This window comes from Peromyscus leucopus, chromosome 1, assembly GCF_004664715.2.
Source record: "Peromyscus leucopus breed LL Stock chromosome 1, UCI_PerLeu_2.1, whole genome shotgun sequence".
Lineage (NCBI taxonomy): Eukaryota > Metazoa > Chordata > Mammalia > Rodentia > Cricetidae > Peromyscus > Peromyscus leucopus.
This window is the reverse complement of record NC_051063.1, coordinates 166,206,896-166,230,846: the sequence shown is the minus strand read 5'-3', so window position 1 is coordinate 166,230,846 and position 23,951 is coordinate 166,206,896. Positions and strand designations below refer to the sequence as shown.

At 55.6% G+C, this 23,951-nt stretch overlaps 1 protein-coding gene across 7 annotated transcripts in view; it reads left to right on the top strand.

The window, feature by feature from the left end:
- The window catches only part of Myh14 (myosin heavy chain 14), a 56,919-nt gene that overhangs the window by 20,686 nt on the left and 12,282 nt on the right, over positions 1–23,951 (top strand). For 4 of the 7 annotated variants that reach the window (XM_028858853.1, XM_028858852.1, XM_037200431.1 and 1 more), the window contains 23 exons: positions 1,146–1,241; positions 3,380–3,498; positions 4,897–5,049; positions 5,135–5,308; positions 5,770–5,943; positions 6,305–6,419; positions 9,890–10,077; positions 10,818–10,939; positions 11,659–11,728; positions 12,055–12,215; positions 12,882–12,990; positions 13,666–13,797; positions 14,302–14,508; positions 14,966–15,103; positions 15,391–15,514; positions 15,619–15,790; positions 16,684–16,896; positions 18,168–18,312; positions 18,502–18,708; positions 19,313–19,417; positions 19,497–19,649; positions 20,413–20,661; positions 21,929–22,141. In XM_028858853.1, the coding sequence (XP_028714686.1) occupies positions 1,146–1,241; positions 3,380–3,498; positions 4,897–5,049; positions 5,135–5,308; positions 5,770–5,943; positions 6,305–6,419; positions 9,890–10,077; positions 10,818–10,939; positions 11,659–11,728; positions 12,055–12,215; positions 12,882–12,990; positions 13,666–13,797; positions 14,302–14,508; positions 14,966–15,103; positions 15,391–15,514; positions 15,619–15,790; positions 16,684–16,896; positions 18,168–18,312; positions 18,502–18,708; positions 19,313–19,417; positions 19,497–19,649; positions 20,413–20,661; positions 21,929–22,141 (3,539 nt within the window). Of the gene's footprint in view, positions 1–1,145; positions 1,242–3,379; positions 3,499–4,896; positions 5,050–5,134; positions 5,309–5,769; positions 5,944–6,304; positions 6,420–8,390; positions 8,514–9,889; positions 10,078–10,817; positions 10,940–11,658; positions 11,729–12,054; positions 12,216–12,881; positions 12,991–13,665; positions 13,798–14,301; positions 14,509–14,965; positions 15,104–15,390; positions 15,515–15,618; positions 15,791–16,683; positions 16,897–18,167; positions 18,313–18,501; positions 18,709–19,312; positions 19,418–19,496; positions 19,650–20,412; positions 20,662–21,928; positions 22,142–23,951 lie in introns of all 7 variants that reach the window. The other 3 variants (XM_028858850.1, XM_028858851.2, XM_037200429.1) reach the window with 1 other exon arrangement.

Sequence of the window (23,951 nt, the reverse complement as noted above, 5' to 3'; positions counted from 1 at the left end):
TTGTGTGTGTGTGTGTGTTGTGTGTGTGTGTGTGTGTGTGTGTGCATGTGTGTATGTGCACTCGAGTGCAGTACCTACAGAAACAAGGAGAGGGCGTAAGATCCCCTGGAGCTGGAGTTATATGGGTACTTGGAAAAGAACTTGGGTCCTTTGGAAGTGGAGCAGGTGCTCTTAACCATGGGCGGTTCTTGCCATGTAAACTGCCCCGGGGCACAGTGCTGGAGCAGAGGGGCTTTGGTGACCAGCTTGGAAAACAACTTGAGAGACTCACTTCCCTGTGGCGTTGGCTTTAAACCTGACCACAAGCTCTGTGCATCAGAATCAGCAGTGGGGCTGGGGAGACGGCTCAGTGGGGGGAGCAGCTGCTGTCAAGCTTGAGGACCTGAGTTCCAGTCCCTAGTACTCATGTCAAGAGTTGGGCGTGGGGCTGACGGGATCGCTCCGTGGGTGAAGGGGCTTGCCGCCAAGCCTGATGACCTCAGATTTGGAAACAGGTTCTCTCACTGAACCTGGAGCTTGACAATTTGGCTAGGCTGGCTCAAGGACCCTCCTGTCTCCGTCTCCTTAGTACTGGAGTTACAGATGTGCACCACTGCACCTGACTTTTTATGTGGATGCTGGGGAATCACACGCAGGTCGTCATGCTTGCACAGACTGCTTTAGTGGCTGAGCCCTCTCCCCAGCCCAGCATCTGGCTCATTTGAACCCTGTATACATCACATCTCTGCTCATGGGAAGACAGGACAAAGCAAAGCTTGAACACAGAAACCCGAGTGGATTGACTCCGTTGGGTTTTTGTTTTTGTTTTTGTTTTTAAAGATTTATTTATTATGTATATAATGTTCTGTCTGCATGTATGCCTTCACCCCAGAAGAGGGCACCAGATCTCATTACAGATGGCTGTGAGCCACCATGTGGTTGTGGGAAATTGAACTCAGGACCTCTGGAAGAGCAGCCAGTGCTCTTAACCTCTGAGCCACCTCTCCAGCACCCACCCATCCCCACCCTGTGTATATTTTTTAAAGTCTAGCTGAGGCCACAGAGAGCTCTCAGCTCTGGGGTGCAGAGCACAGCTCTGGGTTCCTGAAGCATCACTGAGACGGTGCTGGAGTGCCCGCTCACTCGACTCCCCACTCCGCCCACAGCCATGCTGCGCACTGTCTCCGCTGTGCTCCAGTTTGGCAACGTTGTCCTGAAGAGAGAGCGGAACACGGACCAGGCCACCATGCCTGACAACACAGGTACTGCCCGCGTGTGCCCTCTGCACGCCGTCCCCTCCAGCCTCTGCCCTTCGCCCTGGATGCCTCTGACTCCTGCACTTTGCAGAGGTCTTGCCCAGAGCACCGTGGCCAGCCTTCCTCCATTTTAAACAGCCTTGCTGGAGACAACCCAGTCCCTGCAGGAAACTCTGAGTCCCCACCCACGCCTGAGTAATGCCCCTCCTCCAGCCTTGGGCCCTTCTCCTTCCTGGTCTCCCAGCCTTTACCTCTCAAATGCTAGCGTAGAAGGCCTGTGCCACCACACCCAGGCTCATATCCCCTCCTTGTTTTTGTTAAACAATGAAAATCATTAATTTTCTCCCCGCTTCTTATTCACTGTTTGGGACTCGGTCATATGTAACCCAGACTGGTCTCGAACTCCTGGTCCTCTTGCATCTACCTTTTTGCTGTTGTTGTTGTTTTGAGACAGGGTTTCTCTATGTAGCTTTGCGCCTTTCCTGGAATTCACTTGGTAGCCCAGGCTGGCCTCGAACTCACAGAGATCCGCCTGCCTCTGCCTCCCGAGTGCTGGGATTAAAGGCGTGCGCCACCGCCGCCCGGCAAGCATCCACCTCTTAAATGCTGGCATGACAGCTCTGCCCCCCCACATCCAGCTGATATAGCTGTTGTTTTTGAGCCCTTGAGTAGATAGGGAACCTGAGGCTCGTTGCTCAAATGACGTGCCCGTTCTTATTCACCCAGTGAGTGGCATCAGTTGTGAGCTATGGGCAGCCCCAGAGCTTCTCAGGGTAAAGGAAAGGAGTGTGGCAGGTGGTTCCTTCTCCAGTCCTCCTGACCCCTGTGCAGTCTTTTTTTTTTTTTTTAATGTAGACCAGGCTGGTCTCGAACTCGCAGAGATCACCTACCTCTGCCTCCCGAGTGCTGGTACCAAAGGCGAGCACCACCACCACAACTAGCTTTTTTGTTTTATGTTTTATGAGACAGGGCGTCACTGCAGCCCAGGTGGGCCTCGAACTCACAGCCAGCCTACCAAGTGCTGGGATTTGGTTGTCAAGGAAGGAAAGACAGTTGCCCACAGTCAGACCCCTGAGATGTCTGCATCCTAGGGCGTCTCCCCTGGGCTTTCCCTACCCTGGGCTTGTGTAGCTAGAGATCGAGACAGAAATAGAGTTGGCTGGCTCCCTCTGGACACCCGAAGCTCTGTGTCCTGGTTATAAAACCTTCCGGCTCACTCTCAAACTCGGCACAGCTCAGAAAATCTGGGGAACTGGGTCACTGCTCCCCACCCGCCCGGCCCTGAAGTGCCCACTGTGGCCACTGGGGGCGCCACTCACCAACCTGGCACTACCCTGTGCTGGCACACCTGTTTGCTTTTCTTAATTGAGGGCAGACATCACAAGCTTTTTGGTGGGGTAGAGTGGAAGGGGGTCAAGACAGGTTTTCTCGGTAGCCCTGGCTGTCCTGGAACTCACTCTGTAGACCAGGCTGGTCTTGAACTCAGAGCTCTGCCTGCCTCTGCCTCCCGAGTGCTGGGAGCAGGCGCCACCACACCGGGCTTTCTCCTTCTTGCCTTGAGGAGTAGCTTCATGTGCTGTGCTAGAACCCTGTAGGTGGGAGTGTTGGGGTCAGACAGGATCTCATGTAGCCCAGGCTGGCCCCCAACTCGATTTGTAGTTGAGGATGACCTTGAATCCCTGACCCTCCTGTCTCAAACTCTCCGATACTGAGATGGCAGTGTGTGCCACCATGTCTGACTCTGGTATCTTTTTAATGTATTTCTCTCTAGGCTTCTCTCTTGCCTTCTGTGGAGCTGAGCACGTAGAGGAAGTGTTCCCTCAGTGAAGCTGACGGTGCCGCAAACATGGCTCGATTCAGGGTTTAATTCAGAGTAGAAAGGGAAACACTCCTCCCACGCAGCCTCGCTGTGCCCCGCCACAAACACCATCCATTTAACGTTTTAGTGTTGAGGTTCTTTTCATGCTAGGTTTTCTTATTGAAAATATACATGACTCCAGCCCGGGTGGCACGGGCCTGTCAACCCAGCGCTTGGGTTGCTCAGGAGCTGCTACGGGAAAGAGCCAGGGGTGTGGTGCCCCTCCCACATGCGCCCCCTCCCAACCCCCCCCCCATACGACTCCGGTCACTCCTCTCTCCCTCAGCTGCCCAGAAGCTCTGCCGCCTCTTGGGACTCGGGGTGACCGACTTCTCCAGAGCCCTTCTCACGCCCCGCATCAAAGTCGGCCGAGATTATGTTCAGAAAGCACAGACCAAGGAGCAGGTAGGCGGGGACCCAGCCGTGCGGGGGCAGGAAGAACCGGCTTGTGAATTGTGGTCCTGGGACTTTTAAATTGTTGTCATTACATGTGTTTGTTGATTTATTTACTGGGGGGATGGGCACACGCCACAGAGTGCCTGCTGAAACCAAAGGGCAATGTGGGTCCTGGGGATTGAACTTGGGTCGTCAGCCTGGGCAGCGTCCCTTCCCTGCTGAGCCCTCTTACTAGACCTTAGACATCTTATTCATCTCTAACACTTAGCGGGTGTGCCTGCCCCTGCTCTGTCGCCAGACCTGGGGGGGGGGGCAGTAATCAAAACACAGGTCAAGGGCTGGGGAGGTGGGTCCGTCAGCAAGTGCCTGCCTTGCAAGCCTAGGACCCGACTTTGACCCCCAGAACCCGTGTGAAAAGCTGGAGAGGTGGAGGCAGGAAGACTCCTAGCTCTCACTGGTCTCACTAGCTGAATGAGACCTGTGAGAGACCCTGCCTTAAAGAACGGCATGGGGAGTGACTTCTCCTGAGCTTGACCTCTGGCCTCCGCACACTCCTGTGTGCTCACATTTGCACACACGTGCACATACGTACAAACAAAAACAAAGCCTCTTACCTCAAGGGGCTCGGCAGTGGTTCTCATCCTTCCTAGCGCTGCGACTCTTCAGTGCCTTGGCAACCCACAGGTTGAGAAGCGCTATGCTAGGGCGATGGCGACCGTACAGGCAAATGGAAAGGGCGGTTCCATTGAGCGGTTCCTCTGTGAAGGGGTTAGTGATGTGAGACAGAGCAAGGGTCTCGGAAGCCGTGAGCAGGAGCTGAGAGGTCGTATGAGGCCTTGGGAACCACAGGAAGGGGGTGTGTGGGAGGCTGGGAAGCAACTTGATTTCATTTGTCTTTTATATAAGCATACTCTTGGCTCCTGCAATCATTGGTCCCTTAGGTTTCATATATAGGAAAGGAAACTCAGGGTTACTGTCATAATCCGGGCAAAGATGGTGTCTCAGACACAGTAGTGACAGAGAGGTGACCACGGGTTGGAACTACTGGAAACAGGAAGGAGCTTGGGAATCCCTGGCTTTCTGTTTCATCTGCAGCCTCTAATAACAGAGAAACTGAGGCATGGAGAGGTTTATTCAAGGGCCTGAGATCACACAGCCTCTGAGTGGCTGCATTGGATTTGAACCCTCACTCCTGGATCTGGAGCTCACACTGTGCTGTAGAAATTGATTCAGGAGGGTGGGAGCCTGATGCACTCTAGGACTCCAGTAATGGCAGAGTGTTGTTTGTGTAATCCTGTTTGCTGTTCATACTCAAGAAGCTGGGAGACGAACTGTGAGGGCCCCAAGGTCAGTGACGCCCTGCCTGATCCACGTGTGCTGGGCCTCACTGTGCATCTTACCCTGCAGGCTGACTTCGCTCTGGAGGCTCTGGCCAAAGCTACCTACGAGCGCCTCTTCCGCTGGCTGGTTCTGCGGCTCAACCGCGCCCTAGACAGAAGTCCGCGGCAGGGTGCGTCCTTCCTGGGCATCCTGGACATCGCGGGCTTTGAGATCTTCCAGGTGCGTACCTTTGCCTTACGGTCCCTTTCTCCAGTCTCGATGCCTCTGTCCTTGCTCACCACCCTATTCCAAAATTCTCTCGTAGCTGAACTCCTTCGAGCAGCTGTGCATCAACTACACCAACGAGAAGCTGCAGCAGCTGTTCAACCACACCATGTTTGTGCTGGAGCAGGAGGAGTACCAGCGAGAGGGCATCCCCTGGACATTCTTGGATTTTGGCTTGGACCTGCAGCCTTGCATTGATCTCATCGAGCGGCCGGTGAGGGGCCAGGACCAAGGGGCCTGCAGCCCAGACCCTCAACGCTCAGCTCCGCCCACTGCTAGACCCACACTGTTCAGCTCTGCCCGCTGCCTAGACTTTCAAAACTGGGCCCTGACCACCACCCAGACTCTTGAAGCTCAGTCTTGTCCACTGGCCAGACCCAGAAAGCTTGGCTCTTCCCAATACCCAACCCCGCCCCACTCTGGCCCACCCACCTGTGAGAATGCTCCTCCTCTGCCGGCCACAGCGCCCTCCGCGGACCCAAAGAGGAAATGTCCCGCCAGCCGCCCCATTCCTTTGGCCAGTGGCTCCGTGCTGGTGATGGAGTCGAGGGCCTTGCACGAGCTAGGCAAGCGCTCAGCTGCTGAGCCACCCCGCCCCAGCCCCCAACCTCGAGCTAGCAGCCGCCTGTGTCCACACGTGGGAATCTGACTTCTGTTCCTCCCCTTGCTGGCCAGGCCAACCCTCCAGGTCTCTTGGCCCTCCTGGATGAGGAGTGCTGGTTCCCCAAGGCCACGGACAAGTCTTTTGTGGAGAAGGTGGCCCAGGAGCAGGGCAGCCACCCCAAGTTCCAACGCCCCAGGCACCTGCGGGATCAGGCGGACTTCAGCGTCCTGCACTACGCAGGCAAGGTGAGGGCTAGGCTGGCTGTGGACCCCCACTCAAGGACCCAAGGATTCCATTCGGCCCCGGGGCGCATAGGCTCATGTGACACAGAGAGCACAAGACCAAGTAAACCACCTGTGAAATTCCACAGACTCCCACGCTTGTGGCCCTTGGTGGGAACGGACTGAGTTTGGGAACAGAGGAGGCCTATGTGGCCAGAGCAGAAGGAACTAGAAGAATGTTGTGGTTATGGAGGGCAAAGGGGTGGCCTCCAGGAGGGTGGGGGATGTAGAAGCTCAGTTCAGAGGATGGGTACGAATGGACACCAGTGCCAGGCACCTGTGTGGGGAGCCCAAGTCTCACTGTCACCTGCCTGGTTCCATTCAGGTTGACTATAAAGCCAATGAGTGGCTGATGAAGAACATGGACCCGTTGAATGACAATGTGGCTGCCTTACTTCACCAGAGCACAGATCGTCTCACAGCTGAGATCTGGAAGGATGGTGAGGGCCCCCCCCCTCCCAGGGTCTGTCCCCAGAGTCTGTGCTCCTTCCTACCCCCAGTGGGAGCAACAGCAGAGAGGGAGAGAGGAATGATGAATGGGTGGGTAGGTGGATGGATACATGGAGGACTGGATTGGTGGGCAGGCCAGTGGATAGATAGATGGCCATGTGGATGGATTGATTGGTGGATGATGGACGGGTGAGTGGATAGATAGATGGATGAGTGGATTGGTAGGTGGATGGGTGGGTGAGTGGATGAGGTGGATGGGCAGGTCAGGAGATGTATAGATGGAGGAGTTGAGGAAGGCTGGATGGGTTGAGGTGTGGGTTGGTGGGTGGATGGATGGATGGATACATGGATGTGATATTATCTTAAGTTAGCATCTTATACAAGGACGAAAGAAGACATATATGCCCCTGGACATATCAGTGTCAGTAATTGCTTTTACTAATAGTCTCTGATGCAATCAGATTAGAAAAATAAGTGCAGTCCTCCTTGAGACCCACAGGACACAGGCCACTCAAAGATACCATAGTATTCACACTTGACACACACATCTTCCCATACACTGTTTTTCCCTCTCTCCCTATAGGGTGAGTCATCCCTCATCCTACTTATTTAACATAATGCAAATTATATGTAAATAGCGGCTACACTATTGCATAGAGAATATGGCAGGAAAAAGCCTGTTCTGTGTTCAGTATAGACTCTTTTTCTTAGAAAAATTTTAATTAGTTGTTCAATCACAAGTGCCAGAGCCTGAATATGTGGAAAGATGACTTTATATAGATATTTTTAGTCAGGCATAGGGGTGCACGCCTTAAATCCTGGCACTCAGGGGGCAGAGGCAAGTGGATCTCTGAGTTTGAGCCCAGCTTGGTCTACATCATGAGTTCTAGGACAGCCAGAGCTACAGAGAGACCCTGTTTCAAAAAAGAAACAGCACACAGGCACAAAAAGGGAAAAGAAAGAAAAAATAAACAAGCTGAGCCATTCCTACCTTAAAAAGTCTGCACTGGGGCCGGGGAAACAGCCCCGTGGTTACGGGTAGGCACGCTCTCCCCAAGTTCTGTTGCCAGCGCCCATGTTAGGTGGCTCACAGCCACTACAGCCTCTGTAAGGCCAGAAGATCCAACACCTTTGTCCCCATGGGCCCTGCGCTCACAGGCACTTATGCACGCACACACTGTTAAAAATAATAAAAAGAAGTCCTTTTTAAAAATCATGCCCCTAGCCGGGCGGTGGTGGCGCACGCCTTTAATCCCAGCACTCGGGAGGCAGAGCCAGGTGGATCTCTGTGAGTTCGAGGCCAGCCTGGTCTACAGAGTGAGTTCCAGGAAAGGCGCAAAGCCACACAGAGAAACCCTGTCTCAAAAAAACAACAACAACAAAAAAAAATCATGCCCCCATCCCCATCCGCCCATCCCCGTGTGCCTGGCTCTGAGCGGCAGTCCTGATCTTCTGAGCTGCTCCTGACCGGCTCTTTTCCCTTGTGGGGCCACTAACCAAGCTGCCTCAAAGCACAGAAGAAAGGGAAGGGCAGGGGATCGGTCCATTTTATACCCTCCTCACTGTGGCCGCCTTGACACCGGAATTGGTTTCCCGCATCCTAGCATCCAGCAGAAAGGGCAAATGAGATACAGGAGGAGTGGGTATATTACTGTTGGGTATAAGTTGATTATTGAGCTTCCTGGCATCCAGGGCAAAAAGGACTAAGAAAACAGATGTAGACTTAGCTCCTCAGGTGTTCTGTATTATTTTCTTTGCTACTAAATTCTCAAAAATGACCTCAGTGCACTGATGTAAAGGTGAACAGGACTTGAAAAGGTCATGGGCAACATCTGGGTCCCTGCCAGCTTGCTCTGTGCTAACTAATGCTCTTTCTTTCTCTTTCTCCACCTTCTCTCCCTCCCATCTTCACACATCTCTCCCACACTGCCATCCCCTACCCCTCATCTGCCCATCCCCAGAACAAGGGGGCCTCCAACAGTTCACTTTACTTGGCTCATTCCAATCGTCACCCCCTGGACCTGCAGGGAGACTCAGCTCTGGTGTTTCCCCGCCAGGGGGTGGGTTTCTCTGTGCACCCACGGGTGAGGCTTGGAGAACACAGTTTGGGGGACTGGGGGGATCGTGGGTAGACATGTTGGTCCACTCCTCTCTGCATGAGGTCTCTCCCTTCTTGCTGAGCGCTTGGTGGTTCTAGAGCCGTCTAGCTAGACCGCATGTTAGAAATACACACAAGGGGCCAGCGAGATGGCTCGGTAAGTAAAGGTGTCTGTGCTGCCAAGACTGAGTTCAATCTCCCAGGACCCATGTGGTGGAAGGAGAGAGCCAACTCCTACAAGTTGTCTTCTGTCCTCCACACGTGCCCATGTACACGTGTTCACACACATACACACACACACACACACACAGACTCTCTCTCTCTCTCTCTCTCTCTCTCTCTCTCTCACACACACACACACACACACTCTCTCTCTCACACACACACAGACTCTCTCTCTCTCTCACACACACACACACAGACTCTCTCACACACACAGACTCTCTCTCACACACACAGACTCCCTTTCTCTCTCTCTCTCTCTCTCTCTCTCTCTCTCTCTCTCTCTCTCTCACACACACACACACACACACAGAGACTCTCTCACACACACACACACTCTCTCTCTCTCACACACACAGACTCTCTCTCTCTCTCTCTCTCTCTCTCACACACACACACACACACACACACACAGTTTAATAACATTTTAGGAAAGATATTTCTTGAGCACGTAATGTGCAAATAAGAAAAAACAGCCAGGCAGTGGCGCACACCTCTAATTCCAGCACTTGGGAGGCAGAGGCAGGCAGATCTCTGTGAGTTCGAGGCCAGCCTGGTCTACAGAGCTAGTCCAGGACAGCTGGGGCAACACGGAGAAACTCTGTCCCGAAAAACAAAAAGAAACAAAAACAAACGGAAGATGAAGAAGAAAACAAACACAGAGAGGTTATGTAGCTTGCTCAAGTCACACAGCTAGTAAGTGGTAGAGTAGGGATTTGAACCCAGAACCTTAGCTCTTCCTTATGCTGTTTTGAAAATGACTGAGAGCACAGGGGCACCAGAGAGAGGTGAGCTTGGGGAAGGCCAGCAGTGGCAGGTCACACGGAGGATTCACTGCCAGGTTCTGGCCCTGGGTTCTGGTTTTTGAGCTCTGTGACCTTGAGGCCAGTTGCTGCATTCCTGATCCTCTGTCTGCCTGTCAACTGCACAGCCCCAACCGGGCCAAGGAGCAATGTTATGTATGACGTGCTGGGTCCTGTACATAGCAAGACGTCCCACCTTGGCTAGCCCCACTCCTTAAAGCTGATCTAAGAAGCCTGGGGTCCCCCACTTAGAGGCGGAGGCCAGCGGGGGGCGGGGGGCATGAATTTGTAGCGACTGACCTTGGTCCCTTTTGAACACCTCTTTGTCTCTCCACAGTGGAGGGCATTGTGGGGCTGGAGCAGGTGAGCAGCCTCGGGGATGGCCCCCCAGGAGGCCGCCCCCGCCGTGGAATGTTCCGGACTGTGGGGCAGCTCTACAAGGAATCCCTGAGCCGCCTCATGGCCACACTCAGCAACACCAACCCCAGCTTCGTCCGCTGCATCGTCCCCAATCATGAGAAGAGGGTGAGTGGGAAGGAGCGATCAGCTGATGCGCTCTCTGGGTGGGTGCAAGGGGCTGTCGTGTCTGGGTTCTCTGCTCCTGTGGCAGAGACAGGACTTGGGGACATGGCAGTAGAGAGGGCCTGTTCCAGTTGCTCCTGTGTCTGTGAGGAGCTAACAGTTACAGGGGAGCATCCAGTTCTCACAGTTGCTGGTAGACGGGTCACAAAGGGTGCTTCATCAACACCCACTCAACTAACCCCCCAAAGTGAACGGTCAGCTGAATCCGAAGGGGTGAGAAGGGTTGCTGGATTTTACCTAGCCAGGGAGTCACAGAAGGCTCCCTGGAGGGGCGGTGACTGAGCTGCCTGCCTAAGCAGTTTTCCAAGCAGAGACCAGCTTGTGCAAAGGCCCAGGGGTGGGTGGGAACAGGGTGAGAATAAGGAATGGAAAAGCCTGCTGAGGTAGGAGGTGGTACAGGCCAGGCCTGTCAGTCCTGCACTAGGGACAAGGAGACAGAAAAATTGTTAAGTTCAGGGCTAATCTCACCTACAGCACCAGTTCAAAGCCAGCCTGGGCAACTTATTAACATTTCGTTTCAAATAAAAGGTAAAAAGAGGACTGAGGGTGTGGCCCAGTGGCAAAGCTCCGCCCTTCAATTCCCCCAGTGAGAGGCTGGGGATGTGGATCAGAGTAAAGCGCTTGCCACGGCCCAACTGTGGCACCCCTGGTGGCCGCCACTGACCCTGCTGTCACCCCTGCAGGCTGGGAAGCTGGAGCCACGGCTGGTGCTGGACCAGCTCCGCTGTAATGGGGTCCTCGAGGGTATCCGCATCTGCCGTCAGGGCTTCCCCAACCGAATCCTCTTCCAGGAGTTCCGGCAGCGGTGAGCCAGGCCAGCCAAGGGCTCCAGGGGGCTGGGCAGGATGGGAATCAAGTCCCTTCAAGTACCATCTCAGCTGGGGGCTTGAGGCCAGGCTGCGGAGTCTCAGTTTCCCTTCTGTGGTGTATGAGAGGGAAGGAGACAATGTGCAGAGTCAGGAAGGGGCCTGGGTGCAGCCCAATCTGGGGCCACTTCAGTGTGCGGTCCTCTGTACTTTAAACTGAAGTTGGAGCCGGGCGCTGGTGGGCATGCCTTTAATCCCAGCACTCGAGTGGCAGAGGCAGGTGGATCTCTGTGAGTTCAGGGCCAGCCTGGGCTACAGAGTGAGTTCCAGGACAGCCAGGGCTGTTACACAGAGAAACTGTCTCTCAAAAAACAAACAAACAAATAAATAAATATTAAAACTGAAATTGAAGCTGGGCATAGTGGCACACACACCTTTAATCCCAGCACCTGGGAGGTAGCTATAGGAAGATCTCTTGAGTTTGAGGCCAGCCTGGACTACATAGAGAGTTCCAGGTCAACCAGGGTCACATAGTGAGATCTTGTCTCAAAAAAACCAAAATTCCTATAACCTGTTCTTATGTTTAAACAAAACAAGACCAAAATTTCAAAAATGTCCCAGCAGTGTGGTTAGCATTCCTGATTTCTACCAAGTCTTGTTCATATGGTCTCTCATGACGGGTGGCCCTCTTCCTCTCCACCCTCCCCTCCGGTTGCAGCTATGAGATCCTCACCCCAAACGCCATTCCCAAGGGCTTCATGGATGGCAAGCAGGCCTGTGAGAAGATGGTATGTAGGAACCAGGGCCTATTGGGGGGCGGGGCCTGGGAAGGGGGAGGGCTTTGTGGTCTGAGGCTGGGCCTGCTCAGGAGGTGGGGCCTATGGCTGGGGTGCTCTTGCTGGGGGCGGAGCCTGCAGATGGGGGCTGTGCTAACCACGTGGGCAGGGACTTTGGTGTTGGGGTGGGGCCCATAGCACGGAGTAGGGTCTGTGGCAGGTGTAGACCGGACTGGGGATCCAGGTGGTGGGGGAGGGAGAGGGAACCTCCCGCATTGTCCTTCCTGATACCATTTCCTTTTCTCCATCTCCCCCGCTCCCTAACTCTCACCCCCTAGATCCAGGCCCTGGAGCTAGACCCCAACCTCTATCGTGTTGGCCAAAGCAAGATCTTCTTCCGTGCTGGGGTCCTGGCCCAGCTGGAGGAGGAGCGGGACCTGAAAGTTACAGACATCATAGTGTCTTTCCAGGCAGCGGCACGCGGCTACCTGGCCCGCAGGTGAGGGGAGCCAGGCTGTGCCAGGTGTTGTGGACCAAGGCTGGGCTGAGGCCTGCAAACGCCAGAGGAGCCGGGGTCCTGCATGCTGTAGGAGTCGGAAAGCCGGGCCCAGCAGGACATGCTTGGCTCAACCCATTGCTCAGGACCCCAGCTGGTGGGGTGACACGTCTTGCCGGAGGCTGCCTGGATGAGAATGAGAAGCTGGTCTGTGAAGGACCTGTGGCAGGGCACCTGGCCTGTCTCAGGATGCAGGCAGATGCAGACCAGTTTCTCCTTCCCTCAGAACAAACAGCCAGTAGAAGGGGTGCCCCGACCCCAGGCTGAGGGCTGCCAACCTTGCCCAGGGATCCTGGGAGCCAAGGACAGGGTCAGTGTGTTGGGGGTGGACTGAGGGGAGGGAGGGGCGCCTGAGACCGGGACAGAGCCAAGAGCAGGATGTGTGAGAGTGATCATAACCTCGGCTGCGATGGACTTCAGCTCAGGTGGCACAGGGTTCACCTAGCATACAGGAGCTGCCTGCCGTCCCTGCCCTCCCTGAGGAGCCGGGGCAGGAGGATTGGAAGTTCAAAGTGAGCCGCAGCTACATGATACCCCGTCTCAGAACTAACTAAAGCTGGAGTGGCTGCTTTCTGGGGCCAGCTCCCACGGCCGTCTGTGTCCCCGCAGGGCCTTCCAGAGAAGGCAGCAGCAGCAGAGCGCTCTGAGGGTGATGCAGAGGAACTGTGCCGCCTACCTCAAGCTGAGGAACTGGCAGTGGTGGAGACTGTTCATCAAGGTGAGCGTCGTGTCGTCCCGTGGGCCCCCCCCCCCCGCCAGCCTGTGCCTCAGCTCCTGGCGGGGGGAGGCTCTGTCCCCAGTCTGCCTGTTACCCGGGATTCTTTAGAAGGCAAGTGATTTAAGCTAGTCTGATGCAGGACACTGTGGTGGGGGTGGCTGAGGCCTTGGCTGAGGCTGTACCTCAGTTGGTAAAGTGCTTACTCAGCGCCCACAAAAGAATCAGGGCTCTACGTCATCATCTTTTGGCTACATATAGAGTTCGATGTTGGCGTGGGCTGCATAAGATCTAGTCTCAGAAAACAGGGGGAGGGGGCATAGCATGGCTTGGCAAACTGAGGGCACTTGCTGCCAAGGCTGACGACATGAGTTCAATCCCCAGGACTCACACTGTGGAAGGAGAGAATTGACTTCCACATGTCCTTTGATCTGCACACGCTCGTGTGTAAGCATGTACACAGTAAATAAATAAACGTGGGGGAAAAGAAAGCGTTGAGCCGTCCTGGCTTACATATGAGTGCCTGTCTCAAAACCACCACGGTACAGCTGGGTCCAGAGTAAGCCTGGGGTCCCCAGGTCACCCCGAGGCTCACGGGTACCATTTACGTAAGCACGGATGACAGGCTGCGGGCGTGGGGTGGGCTCCCCTTCTTAGAACTACCATGCTTCTCCCCAGGTGAAGCCCCTGCTGCAGGTGACAAGACAGGACGAGGTGCTGCAGGCCCGTGCCCAGGAGCTGCAGAAGGTGCAGGAGCTGCAGCAGCAGAGCGCACGTGAAGTAGGGGAGCTGCAGATCCGGGTGGCACAGGTGAGGAGCCAGTCATGTGACCTGAGGCGTGAGGCCCGGCCAGGGTGGTGGGCCTGTGTGGGTGTGGCCACGGTGTGCTGGGTAGAGCCGGTAGGTGAAGGATGGGCCCTAGGGAGTGGGGGTGTGGGGCATGAGAGCATGGTCAAGCTGGTGAGGACTGTGGCTGGGGCGGGGCAGTGTAGGAAGGGTGGAATGAAGAAGATGAGGAGGCGGGGTGGGGGTGGGGTGGGGAGGTGGACAGGGTCAGAGGTGGGCCTGGAGGGCAGGGCCTGTGTGATGGACAGCATTCCGAGGGGCAAGGGTGGGGTTTAAGGGTGGCCGGGGCCTTGGGATAGCGCTTTGGGGCAAACAGTAAGGTGGAGAGGGTGAGGGGTGCAATGGGCTGAGTAGGGGAGGGGCGTGCCAGGCAGGGCTTGAGGGGCAGAGAGACCTCGATGGGTACCTGGTGTGAGGTGAGGGCGGTTGTTGGGGGAGTGGGGTGCTAACCGGTACCCACCACCGCAGCTGGAGGAGGAGCGCTCACGCCTGGCTGAGCAGCTGCGTGCAGAAGCGGAGCTGTGCTCTGAGGCCGAGGAGACTCGGGCACGGTTGTCCGCCCGGAAGCAGGAGCTGGAGCTGGTGGTGTCTGAGCTGGAGGCACGAGTGGGCGAGGAAGAGGAGTGCAGCCGGCAGCTGCAGGGCGAGAAGAAGCGGCTGCAGCAGCACATTCAGGTGTGGGGACCCGGCACCCCGTCCATGTCCATGTCCACGTCCACGTCCACATCCACCCCGAGCCTCAGCCTGAGCGGCCAGAGCACAAAGACTATCTAGACTTCATTAAATGGAGGTGGAGCTAGGGTGTGTCAGCTTCAGGTTCTGTGGGATCCAGCTATTCAAGTCCCTCCTCAGGATGCGCTCTGCGTCCCCTGGCTCTGCGTCCCTCGTCTTGAGCCCCCACCCTGGGAGGCCACTGTCCTGTGTGTGCTGAGGGAACATTTGAGCTCTTTTTCTGCAGGGATGGTAATTGTTAGCCATCCGCAGGGTCTGTGATGGTGCCTGGTATACACTAGGCACTTAATAAGTGCTTGTCAAACCAGTGAATGGAAAGGGAAGACCAGGAGAGGCTTGATGCTGCTCAGTGTGTGTAGAGCCACAGCCCCAGGGTCCCCTCCACCCACCCCCACTGCAGGAGCTGGAGACCCACTTAGAAGCTGAGGAGGGCGCCCGGCAGAAGCTGCAACTGGAGAAGGTGACCACGGAGGCCAAAATGAAGAAGTTTGAGGAGGACCTGCTGCTCCTGGAGGACCAGAATGCCAAGCTGAGCAAGGTGGGAGCCACGGGCACACCAGAGCAAGATGTGGTAGATGGGCTCCTGCCGGGATGCTGGCCCAGGGAACCAGTGGGGGGTGCTGGCGAGGGGGTGCCGCCCCCTGGGGACAGCCTGCAGGGTTGTTCATAAGAGCGGCCCTTGTCCTTCTGTGAGCTGGTGGCTTAATGCTGCTGGGTGAGCACCCGTGAGGTGGGCTGGGCCCAGACCCAGGATGGAGGGGAGGGAAGGGCAGGATGCTGGTGAGATGTCAGGGAGGCCAAGGGTCCTGACTCTTCTGTCCCCAGGAGCGGAGGCTTCTGGAGGAGCGCCTGGCCGAGTTCTCCTCGCAGGCAGCGGAAGAGGAGGAGAAAGTCAAGAGCCTCAACAAGCTGAGGCTCAAATATGAAGCCACGATCACAGACATGGAGGGTGAGCAGCCAGGAGCCAGGCTGGGCTGTGTGCGTGCGGAATGGGTGCAGGGGAGGGTCAGAGGGAGGAGGTGGACAGTGTCTGACCCGTCCTGGGGCCCACAGACCGGCTGAAGAAGGAGGAGAAAGGCCGCCAGGAGCTGGAGAAGCTGAAGCGGCGGCTGGACGGGGAGAGCTCTGAGCTGCAGGAGCAGATGGTGGAACAGAAGCAGCGGGCGGAGGAGCTGCTGGCGCAGCTGGGCCGGAAGGAGGACGAGCTGCAGGCGGCCCTGGTCAGGTGACTTTCCCCAGGGCAGGTCCTCCTCTCCCTGCTTCCGGTCGGGCCAGATGGGACTCAGCGTGCGAGGAACCCCGAGTGTAATGGCTCTGTGCACCCTTACTGAGCCACTACTGTATACAAGCCACGGTGCCTGTTTGAAGTACATTGACCATATTGCATGTGAGGCCTCCCAAGAAGCCTTGGCTTGTGAGGACAGCTCCATTTCAGAGGTGTTAAAAGGTGGATTAGAAAGCCTGTGACAGCTCCTAGTCGTTAAGAGCACTGGCTGCTCTTGCACAGAACCCAGATTCAGTTCCCAGCACCCAGATGGAGGGGTAACTCTCCATCTGTAACTACAGTTCTGTGGGATTCAACTCTCTCTTCTGGCCTCCGTGGACACTGCACAGGTGGTGTACATGCCTACATGCAGGCAAACACACATTCACATAACATGAAAATAAATCTTTAAAAAAATTAAGGTGGAGAAATGATTTGAGGAGGACACCTCTGACCTCCACTTGTACGTATAAAAGTTAAAATGGCCCAGCATGGTGGTACATACTTGTCATCCTGGCACCTGGGTAGCTGAGACAGGAGCATTGCCATGAGTTTAAGGCTAGCCCAAGCAACTTAGAAAGATCCTGTCCTAGAAAACAACAGCAACAACAAATCCCCAAAGAAGACCATGTAAAGGGCTGGGCACATGGCAAGGGCCAGTATCACCCAGGAGAACTGTGGGTAGCATTCTGCTGCACACCCAGGAATATAAAGGATTTGGGAACAGGAATCACATGCGGCCAATGACAGAGTCAAGACTTGAACCCACACCTGATCTCCCCAGCCCCTGGAGTTCACCCTCAGCTCTGCCTGCCTGGGTGGCAACCCCTCCCTGGTCCTTGTCACACCCCCAGGGCAGAGGAGGAGGGCAGTGCGCGTGCCCAGCTGCTCAAGTCCCTGCGAGAGGCACAGGCTGGGCTGGCCGAGGCTCAGGAGGACCTAGAGGCTGAGCGGACGGCCAGGGCCAAGGCAGAGAAGCAGCGTCGGGACCTGGGAGAGGAGCTGGAGGCGCTGCGTGGGGAGCTAGAGGATACACTGGATTCTACCAATGCCCAGCAGGAGCTGCGGTGAGGAGTGTGGGGGCGGGGCTGGGCTGGGGGGGGCTGGGAGGGTGTGGTGGACGGGGCACATCCGGACAGAGACTCAGCCCACACAGGTACCAGCTCTGACAATATGAGTGGAAGAGTCAGACCTTTGCTTTGCCCTCAGGCTACCCCCAGTCTTAGAGAAGTTTTAAGAGTCCAGTTAAACTAGACCCAGGCCTCCACAAAAGGTTCATAAAGGAACTGCAGACCGTTGAGGACACCCAATGCCAAGTCTTAAGTGAAGTCTGGGGACTAGAGAGATGGCTCAGTGGTAAGAGCACTGGATGCCACTGGCTGCTCTTACAGAGGATCTGAGTTCAGTTCCCAGCACCCACATAGTGGCTTACAACTTCCTGTAGCTCCCTCTCCAGGAGATATGATGCTCCCTTCTGGCCTCCTTGGGTACTGCAGTCATATATACATACCCACACACATAAATAAAAACAAAGAAGATTTAAGCCAGCCTATAGGAGAGGCTCTGGGAGGGCATTGCTGAAGAGTGGCCCTCTGGATGTGGTCTGAGTGGTGAAAGGAGGTCACCTTTGATGACACATTCCCCTTCGTATATCTCTACACAGATATATAAACTGATGTTTCCTGTCCCTACTGCCTGGTCCCAAATAACTGACTCAGAAGCTGAATATGAATTATAAATGCTCAGTCGATAGCTCAGGCTTGTTACTAGCTAACTTTTACATTTAAAGCAACCCATATTTCTATTTGTGCTTTGCCATGTGACTCATGGCTTGTTACCTCATTTTTTACACGTCCTGCTTGCTCGGCAGCTGCCTGGTATCTCTCCGACTCTGCCTTTCTTCCTCCCAGAGTCCTCTGTGTCTGGCTGTCCCCACTTATACTCCTTGCCTGGCTACCAGCCTGTCAGCTTCTTATTAAGACTCTCTTTAGCTCATGAACCCATGGCAAGGGAGCGCCTTCCGTGTGGTGGGGAGCTTGCAGTAGAGCTGACTCTCCTTTTGACAGAACAGCAGCTGGACGTGGGCAGGAGCCAGGCTGGCCGCACCCCTCAGCCTCCCTGTACCAGCTGGACCCCCAAAGGGGCTTCATCCTCTCAGAACAGCGCCTCCAGCTGGTCCCTGGAACGCTGGGACACATGAGTCTGTGGGGGAGGTTTCACATCCAGACCCTCACAGGAAGCACTCCGGGCCCCATCCTTAGAGGAAAAGGAGAATGAAGCCACACCCCACAGTCCTCTGCTCTGATTTCCTGTCTCCTCCCTCCTTCCATCATCAAAGGTCGAAGAGGGAGCAGGAGGTAACAGAGCTGAAGAAGACTTTGGAAGAGGAGGCCCGGGCTCACGAGGTGGCCATGCAGGAGTTGAGGCAGAGGCATGGCCAGGCCCTGGGGGAGCTGGCAGAGCAGTTGGAGCAAGCCCGGAGGGTGAGTGGGCTGGCCACCTTCTGGGATGTAGCCTTGCAGAAGTGTTAACTGATTGGTTACTTAATTGATGGGTTCCATGGTGGAAAGTTGGGAATATTGAACTAAGCCGAGGGAACTGGAGCGTGAGCCATCATGATGTGTGCAGAGGCTGTAAGGTGGAGCCTCCGCGACTCCACCATCTCCTTACAGGGCAAAGGTGTGTGGGAGAAGACTCGGCTAACCCTGGAGGCCGAGGTGTCTGAGCTGAGGGCCGAGCTGAGCGGCCTGCAGACCTCAAGACAGGAGGGTGAGCAGAAGAGGAGACGCCTGGAGTCCCAGCTGCAGGAGGTCCAGGGCCGTGCCAGCGACGTAGAGCGGGCTCGGACTGAGGCTGCCGAGAAGCTGCAGAGAGCCCAGGTGGGCTGGGTGGGGGGTTCATGTGACTCGGGGGGACTGTGAATAGTTTCACTCTAAATAAGGCAACAAGGACAGACCAAAAACAAAACAACAAAAGTGACTCCACCCCAGTCTAGCTTGGCTCAAGTATTTTTAGTTTTTGAGATAGAATCTCTCACCATGTAGCCCTAGCTATCCTGGAACTCACTTTGGAGACCAGGCTGACTTTAGACTCACAGAGATCCATCTACCTCTGCCTCCTGAGTGCTGGGATTAAAGACCTGAGCCACCACACCCAGCTCCCTCATCCCTTTTCATTGCTGAATAGTATTCCCTCGCCTACGTCTACTGTTAACTGTCCACACCACCCTGTTGGTGACATGGCTGTGGCTCCCTCTTCGGATCAGTCTTGAGCACAGCTGTGCAATTTCCCCGGACACGGGTTAGAAATTCCTCTCCTCTGGGAACACCTAACACGAGGACCCCATGTTGGACCCTAGAGTAGCTTCTGGCTCCGTTGCTGGCTCCCCACCCATGTGCACAGAGGGGATTTGGGACAGAGGTGCCAACGGGACCCCCACCATGTTGAAGCACCTTGGCTGGCTTCATTACCTCCCTTCCACAGGCTGAACTTGAGAGCGTGTCCACGGCCTTGAGCGAGGCCGAGTCTAAGGCCATCAGGCTGGGCAAGGAGCTGAGCAGTGCGGAGTCCCAGCTGCATGACGCCCAGGTGACTCTGCTTGTCCCCCACCGCCATCCTCTACCCTGCCGCCGACGCCACCTGACCCCACCGTCCCTTCCACCCACAGGAACTGCTGCAGGAGGAGACTAGGGCGAAGCTGGCCTTGGGGTCCCGTGTGCGTGCCCTGGAGGCCGAGGCGGCAGGGCTTCGGGAGCAGATGGAAGAGGAAGTGGTGGCCAGGGAGCGAGCTGGTCGTGAGCTGCAGAGCGCCCAGGCCCAGGTGGGTGGGAAGACCATGGAGGCCGTGGAGACCATGGCCCTTACACCACTGTGCCCCGTGTCCCAGCTCAGACTGGACCTGGGCGCTGCTCCCCCGGCCTCTGTGTCCCCACCGCCTACCCTCCCCTTCCCTATGCACATGTGCACTCTGGCCTTGTGGGTCATCTGAAGCTTCTGCCCAGCCTTCCTCACAGCCGGCTTCGGCTCCCCAGGACCCTGGACAGAGCCTCGGCCTGTATTTCCCAGTAAAGGTCTGCAAACCTTCGCTCTTCCAGGCTTAGAGTCTGGCCAAGTTCTGACTACCTTCTACCCATATGTCCCCCCGCCAGATTATGAGTCCTTTCAAATAACTCTGACCCTGTGTGTGAGAAGTCTTAAGAAATGCCAGCCTTCCACTGGCAGGCTCCTGTGTGCTCTTCAGAACCCATCTCCGTTGCCCCCTCCCTCCTCCAGTGAGACTCTTCTCCATCCTGTGGACTCCTCAGATTGTTTCTCTTCTTCCTCAGCCTATGTCTCCGGCCTTGGTTTTGGGATCCGAGGGCAGGTCCCATTGGGACTGAGTGTTGGGTCATGCTGAGGATGACAACACCCTGGAAGATCTGGGTCCATAGTTCTCAGGGTCTCAACTGCCGTGAGGCAGGAGGGTCCAGTGGTCAGCCCCTCCCCATCTTCAGGCCTCAGTTTACACCCAGGACACAGGGTGCCAGGAGCCCACAGCACAGTCGCTCCCAGCTGTGACTCCCACGTCCTTCTCCTCCCTACAGCTCTCAGAATGGCGGCGACGCCAGGAGGAAGAGGCTGGGGTGCTGGAGGCTGGTGAGGAGGCTCGGCGTCGTGCAGCCCGGGAAGCAGAGGCCCTGGCCCAGCGCCTGGCGGAAAAGACAGAGGCAGTGGAGAGGCTGGAGCGAGCTCGGCGGCGGCTGCAGCAGGAGCTGGACGATGCCACTGTGGACCTGGGGCAGCAGAAGCAGCTTCTGAGCACACTGGAGAAGAAGCAGCGTAAGTTTGACCAGGTGAGTGCCTCAGTTTACCCAGCTGGCCACCCTGAGGAACCAGAAGCCCATTTGAATGTTAGGGAGAAACCTGCTGGGGGAAAGGGGACATTTGAGAGGGGTTTTGGAGTGTGCAATGGAGTGGTGTCATAGCCAAGTAGGGGTTGCCCCTGCCCAAGCATCTATAAAGCAGGCCACCCTGTGTGTCTTGGTTTGTGCCTGACACACAGTGTTACCCTATTGCTTGAGTGCCCCAGTTTGAATAATGAATGCACAACACCCTCCCTTGTGCCCCTGAGGGTGCCCACATTCTGCTTCACTTGTCTTCTCCAATGTCTTCACATGTTGCTGCTCCAATCTCAGCCTCAGTTTACCCATCTAGAAAATGGGAATCATATCGAGTATTCCACAGCCTGAGGGTTAAAATAACCACCGCAGGCGTCAAAGGCTCGTGTGCCTGGCAGCATTCTGTCACTGTAGCAAACACTGGAGACAGCTGCCTTACGAAGTGAAGAGGTGATTTTGGCTCATGGGTTTGGAGGGTTTGGTTCGTGGCCACACTGGTCTGTGGTGAGCCAGGGCATCATGGCAAGTGTGGGAGGAGGAAAGCGGGTGGACAGCAGAAGCCGGAGTCCCGTTCAACCAGTCCCAGCCTAGATCTCCGTGGCTCCCAAAGCCCATCAATTACAGATGGAAGTCTCCAGTCCCCACAGACTGACTCTGCTTTTGCGAGCAGCAGGGGTCGGCTCTGATGAACTGAAAACTAGTGGCTCCTGGGGCCTCTTTACTGTTACACAGAAGGGCAAAAGGCCCCGTCAGCAAGTCAGCTTCCTCAGCCAAAACCTCTAAGCAGTTCTCAGCCATAGGAGACTTCCTGGTCTGCCAGGTTCGTTCGGGACTGAGTATGCGAAGGCTGCCGTGCCTCGGGGAGAGCCGCTCAGATAACAAGCCCTGAGTCTTTACAAAGCAGGCTGTAAAGTCACTCTGGATTCACGCCTGATACAGTGATCAGTTGAATCCTTCGCTGCAGAAGGCCATGTGTCTCTGTAGTTGATTAAAAGGTGGGCTTCTGACTCAAGTGGACAACGCTGGGTGGGTGTGGTGATGCCGTAATTCCAGCCTTGGTGGCAGGGCATCCCCGGCAAGCTGGCTAGCTCTGCCCCTCTCCCTGTCCGTCTCCGTCACTCTGTCTCTATCCATTTCTAGCTCTGCGTCTCTAGTGTGCCTTCTCCCTCTCCTCCTCCCTCCTCTCCCCTCCTTTCAGTCACCCCTGCATCTTTTCCTGCAGCTCCTGGCAGAGGAGAAGGCCGCAGTGCTGCGGGCCGTGGAAGACCGGGAGCGGGTGGAGGCTGAAGGCCGGGAGCGAGAGGCCCGCGCTCTCTCCCTGACCCGGGCCCTGGAGGAGGAGCAGGAGGCTCGGGAGGAGCTGGAGAGGCAGAACCGCGCTCTGCGGGCCGAGCTGGAGACGCTGCTGAGCAGCAAGGATGACGTGGGCAAGAACGTAAGCAGGCCACGGGGGGCACAGTGGTGGTGACGGGAGATTTGGGAGCACATGCATGCGCTCACGCAACAGACATCCCAGTCACGTGTTCACATAATAGCCAAGAGCTTCACTCACCAAATGCTTAGTGGGCATTCTGCACACACTTGCAGGGTGTGAACAGAATCCTCCATCTCACACACACACACACACACACACACACACACACACACACCACCACCACCACCACCACCACCACCACCACCACACACACATGGTTTTGTTGTGGCTTTTTGTTTTTTTGTTTTTCAAGACAGGGTCTCTCTGTGTAGCCCTGGCTGTCCAGAACTTGCTCTGTAGACCAGGCTGGCCTCGAACTCACAGAGATCCGCCTGCCTCTGCCTCCCGAGTGCTGGGATTAATGGCGTGTGCCGTTACTACACAGTGACGTGTGTGTGTGTGTGTGTGTGTGTGTGTGTGTGTGTGTGTTTGTGTTGGTTGGTTGCCTTTTTCCCGTTTTGGTTTTTCAAGGCAGAGTTTCTCAGCCTCCCGAGTGCTGGGATTAAAGGCGTGCCCCACCATGCCAGGCTCATCACAGGACCGCCTGCCTAGGGAGGATGCTGCCCATGGTAGACTGGGCTCACCTGTATCAATTAATAACAGTTCCCCTCACACAGATGTGCCCCCAGAGAAGTCTGACCCAGGCACTCCCGCGGTCAGGGCTCTTCCTTCTCCCAGATGACTCTAGGCTGTGTCAAGTTGACAGCGGATGCTAACCACAGAAGGGTAATTCCATACCACACGACCTGGTCTTTGTTATAAGGCGTTGTGAATAGTGGAATGAAAGTCGAGAATCCTGGGCCAGCGAGATGGCTCAGAGGAAACGGGGGATTGCCACCAAGCCTGCTGACCTCAGTGTGATCCCTGGGACCCACATGGTGGACGGAGAGAACAGACTCCTGCAAGCTGTCTCCAACCTTTACATGTACACTGTGGCACATGTGTGTGTGCATATACACACACATGTAAATTCAGCACAGTCATGGGCCTGTGCAGTAACGGGAGGCTGTAGCTAAAGGGAAGGGAGCCATCTGAGAGCCTCAAGGTCATGAGAGCCTCAAGGTCATGGCAAGTTTATCAGCCTTTTCAGGGAAGGCTGGGGCGGGGGTGCTTTCTGAAGAGAGAAGAGTGTGGGGGGTGGGTGGGGGGACCATGACCTTACAGGGTCTGAACAGGAAGTCTGTTCTGGTTTCCTGTGTGCCTTCTGGCTCCACTTGAGGTGGGTTTGCATTTTTTGTTCACCTATGTTTGGCTGCGAGATGAAGTCCCGTCTGGAAGTATTTTCTCCCTCCGTCACCTTAGACAGGCATGTCGCCCTGACCCACCTTAGGATACAGTCATCTATAGAGTTCAGACTCTAGAACTCACTGTACAGTGGAGTTACCAAAAATCAAACAAAAAGCAAATCTCATCATGTTTAAGGAAGTTTGTGGTTTTGTTTTTTAAAGTGTTTTTAAAATGTATTTATTTTATGTGTACGAGTGTTTTGCCTGCATGTGTATCTGTGCGCCACATGCATGCTGTGCCCTCAGAGTCCAGAAGAGAATGTTGGGTGCCTGGAACTGGAGTTACAAATGGTGTGAACCGCCCTGTGGGTGCTGGGAAGCAAGCCTGGGTCCTCGAGGAGCAGCCAGTGCCCTCAACTGTTAAGGCGTTTCTGTAGCCTAGCCATGGTTTGTGACAGACTGCAGCCTAGCTGGTCCACAGGCCGGTGGGCTGCATGTGGACACACCTGTTAGGGTTTTTGTTTTGTTTTGTTTTTCAAGACTGG